Genomic DNA, 3,190 nt, shown 5'->3' with positions numbered 1-3,190 from the left:
AACTGAATGGCCATCTGATCAAGCATTTTCCCTTGACATGATCAATGATGATGAAAGAAGAACAAGCAATAAGCAGGTTGCTCTAGTTTCAATACAGAAACCTGACCTTGAGACGTGGAGACTTGACCCTTCCAGATTCTCCAGCTGGAGAAAATTGACACGTGTGAATGCTTGGATTTTCAGATTCTTGCATAACTGTTCCATGTCAGATGATTACAAAATGAAAGGTGAACTGACGGTAGAGGAAATAGCAGATTCTGAGCACAGAATCATTGCCGATGCACAGGCGGAAGTATTTGCAATTGAATATGCAACTTTGTTGTCAGGTAAGATGTTGGCTTCCAGTTCCAAACTCCTTACACTTCAGCCACATCTAGATGAAAATGGGGTCATGAGATTGAGTGGACGCTTAGGCGATGCTGAATGTTTGCCACTTGGAGCGCGATTTCCCATAATTCTACCTCGTAGAAGTTGGGTGACAAAGCTCATCATAAAACAGTATCACGAAGATGGTAAACATGTTCTGGGCACAAACCAAACACTGGCTGCAGTGTCATCAAAATACTGGATTATCTCAGCACGAGAAGCAATACGTGAATGGGAGAAAGAATGTGCTCGATGTCATAGGGACAAAGCAAAACCTGCCTATCCAATGATGGCTCCGTTACCAAAAATGAGACTTCGAACATCCTTCCGTGCATTCAGCCAGGCTGCTGTTGACTATGCTGGACCTTTCATAACAGTCCAAGGCAGAGGAAAATCACGTCAGAAACGTTATTTGTGTCTATTCACCTGTTTGACTACAAGAGCTGTTCACCTAGAGATGGCATACAGCTTGGACACCAGCGCATTCCTAAATGCGTTTTACCGAATGGTAAATCGAAGAGGTCTACCACAAGATGTCATATCTGACAATGGAACAAACTTCGTTGGTGCCGTCAAAGAACTCAAGGAACTTCTTCACATGCTGGATCAAGATGCTGTTCGGCGTTCCATGGCCAATCGAGGAGTGAAATGGCACTTCAACCCTCCATACTCGCCGCATTTTGGAGGCGTATTCGAGACGATGATAAAATCGGCTAAGCGTGCTATCTTCGCTATCCTGGGGAATGGTGACGTCACAGATGAGGAATTGGAAACGGGATTCACCGGAGCTGAAGCGCTGATCAACTCGCGCCCTCTGACATATCAGTCGACTCATATACCTCCCTTGGAGGACTTGTTCTTGAAGTAAAGTTGTTAAAGTAAACAAAGTGAAGACCTAATATGGGTAATTTCATTCCACTTTTTAAATGAATTCTAATTAACAGAAGTTGAACATACTTTGTACAGCTTGGAGATTCTTACTCCGTTCTGTTAAGGTCAGGTTGTCATACACCTCGGTCGAATGGAGAAGGAAAATACCTGAAAAGTACCACCCATTTAACCTGATGGCAGGAGTGAGCAATCTCATTCAAATCAGATCTTAGTTCTCGCAATCGCTAAACAAAGATCTGAAGACATCCGATTAGGGGTCACGTCAGAACAACCTTTCATCGGACCAATCGCTTACCAGATTATGAAAGTGACAGTCGGAATGTGATTTCGAATCATGCAAGCTCGAAAACTTTAACACGGGGTATTCCGAACGAGAGTTACGGGTTTAACGACTGAATCCATACAATCTAGACCATCTATTAGCCATGCCAGAATGTTCTTTTGTTCAAGTTTCAAACTTGTAATCGAGAATTTGTCAAGATATGTTTCGAAACGTAGTCGCCAATTAGAAATTTGTGCCGTAAAGCTGGAGAAAGCTGCCTTCTGATTGGTCATTCCATTGGTCGGTCAAAGTTCGCGCAAGGTCGGTCTGACGTGATCCGTAATGGGACGTCATCAGATCTTTGTTTAGCGGTAGCAAGAACTAAGATCTGACTTTAATGAGATTGCAGGAGTGAGTGAATTGAGTTTAACACCACCTTGAAGAGTATTTCAGATACATGACGGCTTGTCAGTTAATGGTGAGAGGAAGTGATGCCGGTGATGATGAGTTCGTATGATAATGATGATAAATATCGAAGGAATTCGCTGGGACCAGAAGACGAGTTCAAGACAACCTTAAACTCGACACATCCAAGTTCGACACAAAGAGGTTCGACTGTAGTATAGTTTCGATAAACATGGTTTATGACGCGGGTATATAATGTTAAAGAAGACGCGATTTTTACACTCAAAGTTGTAAGGCGCAAAAATATATAGTTGAATGTGGTGTTTTGCTTTGTGAAAGGTTAGTGTTTTACATAGTGATATCCCCGTTTTTCAAGTGTGATTTTATCTTCCAGTTACATGTCTTGAATCAATTATGTCCGTTCGGAGGCTCCTCCAATTACTCAGAAGGTAACGGGTGGCCCAGTACTCTAATGCGCCGCCAATCCAAGAGTCGGCCCTGTCAGCACCAATCCTGCTCGGTAAGTGGTAAACATCTAAGACCTGCATCACTTCGGCTGACACGCCGTGGTATAACACCGGCAAAGGGTAGGATGGTTTTCAATGTCTTTTTCTTTTAATCCGTTGCTCCTTTCTGACCTCTCCAAGGTGCCATGACCAACATCTTTATGATTTATTAAAAACTGCTTTGTAAATATCTAGGAAAATAACTGAAATACTTACAATGCAAACCTGTTTTGCACATAGGCAATATAGATCCACGTTCTATATGTTCGGGGCCATTGAGCAGATCAAATATCGTTAATATTTCCCGCACTTTGGTCATGAAATAAATGTAATTTAATTGGATAAACGTTTGCATATTCGTTAATATACCAAATGTAGTCCAACGGAAACAATTGTCTTAATGAAACTAATCTACACCGACGCGTTAAAAAGAGTAACCATTTTTGATTAAATATCCATCACTACAATTGTAGAAAGGTTTAATATTTTGCAGTTATGGTTGAAAACTCTGATTCATATGGTTATTAAAATCGCTGTTATTAATTAGATAATATTAGGTGTGCTCTATTAATCGTATTTGTGGGGAATATTAATTCCATGTACAGAACTTTTATTTTTAATTAAATGTGTATCAAAATGTGTATCAAAGTGCTATCGTCTTCCAGAACATATGCGTGGTAATTTTCACTGTTGGAGGATAAGGCTTTTCTAAAAGTTGTTATTGCAAATAATCATGTCAGTTAAAGATATTCTCCAAATG

General features: G+C 40.7%; 1 protein-coding gene across 1 annotated transcript; it reads left to right on the top strand.

Annotated features, from left to right (window-relative positions):
* The first annotated feature begins 220 nt into the window (after positions 1-220).
* LOC125372127 (uncharacterized protein K02A2.6-like) lies at positions 221-1,234 on the top strand. Its single transcript, XM_048381182.1, has one exon. It carries the CDS (start codon positions 221-223, stop codon positions 1,232-1,234), a length of 1,014 nt encoding a protein of 337 aa, XP_048237139.1.
* Positions 1,235-3,190: the final 1,956 nt, after the last annotated feature.

The sequence above is a fragment of the Haliotis rufescens genome, unplaced genomic scaffold, assembly GCF_023055435.1.
Source record: "Haliotis rufescens isolate VD_foot unplaced genomic scaffold, xgHalRufe1.0.p SCAF_1, whole genome shotgun sequence".
NCBI classification, from domain to species: domain Eukaryota; kingdom Metazoa; phylum Mollusca; class Gastropoda; order Lepetellida; family Haliotidae; genus Haliotis; species Haliotis rufescens.
Note: the sequence above shows the minus strand (reverse complement) of the source record. Positions and strands in the feature narration are given on the sequence as shown.

Bases quoted from the DNA above. Each gene is read 5' to 3' on its own strand.
- LOC125372127 (XM_048381182.1), top strand. From the start codon at position 221: ATGAAAGGTGAACTGACGGTAGAGGAAATAGCAGATTCTGAGCACAGA.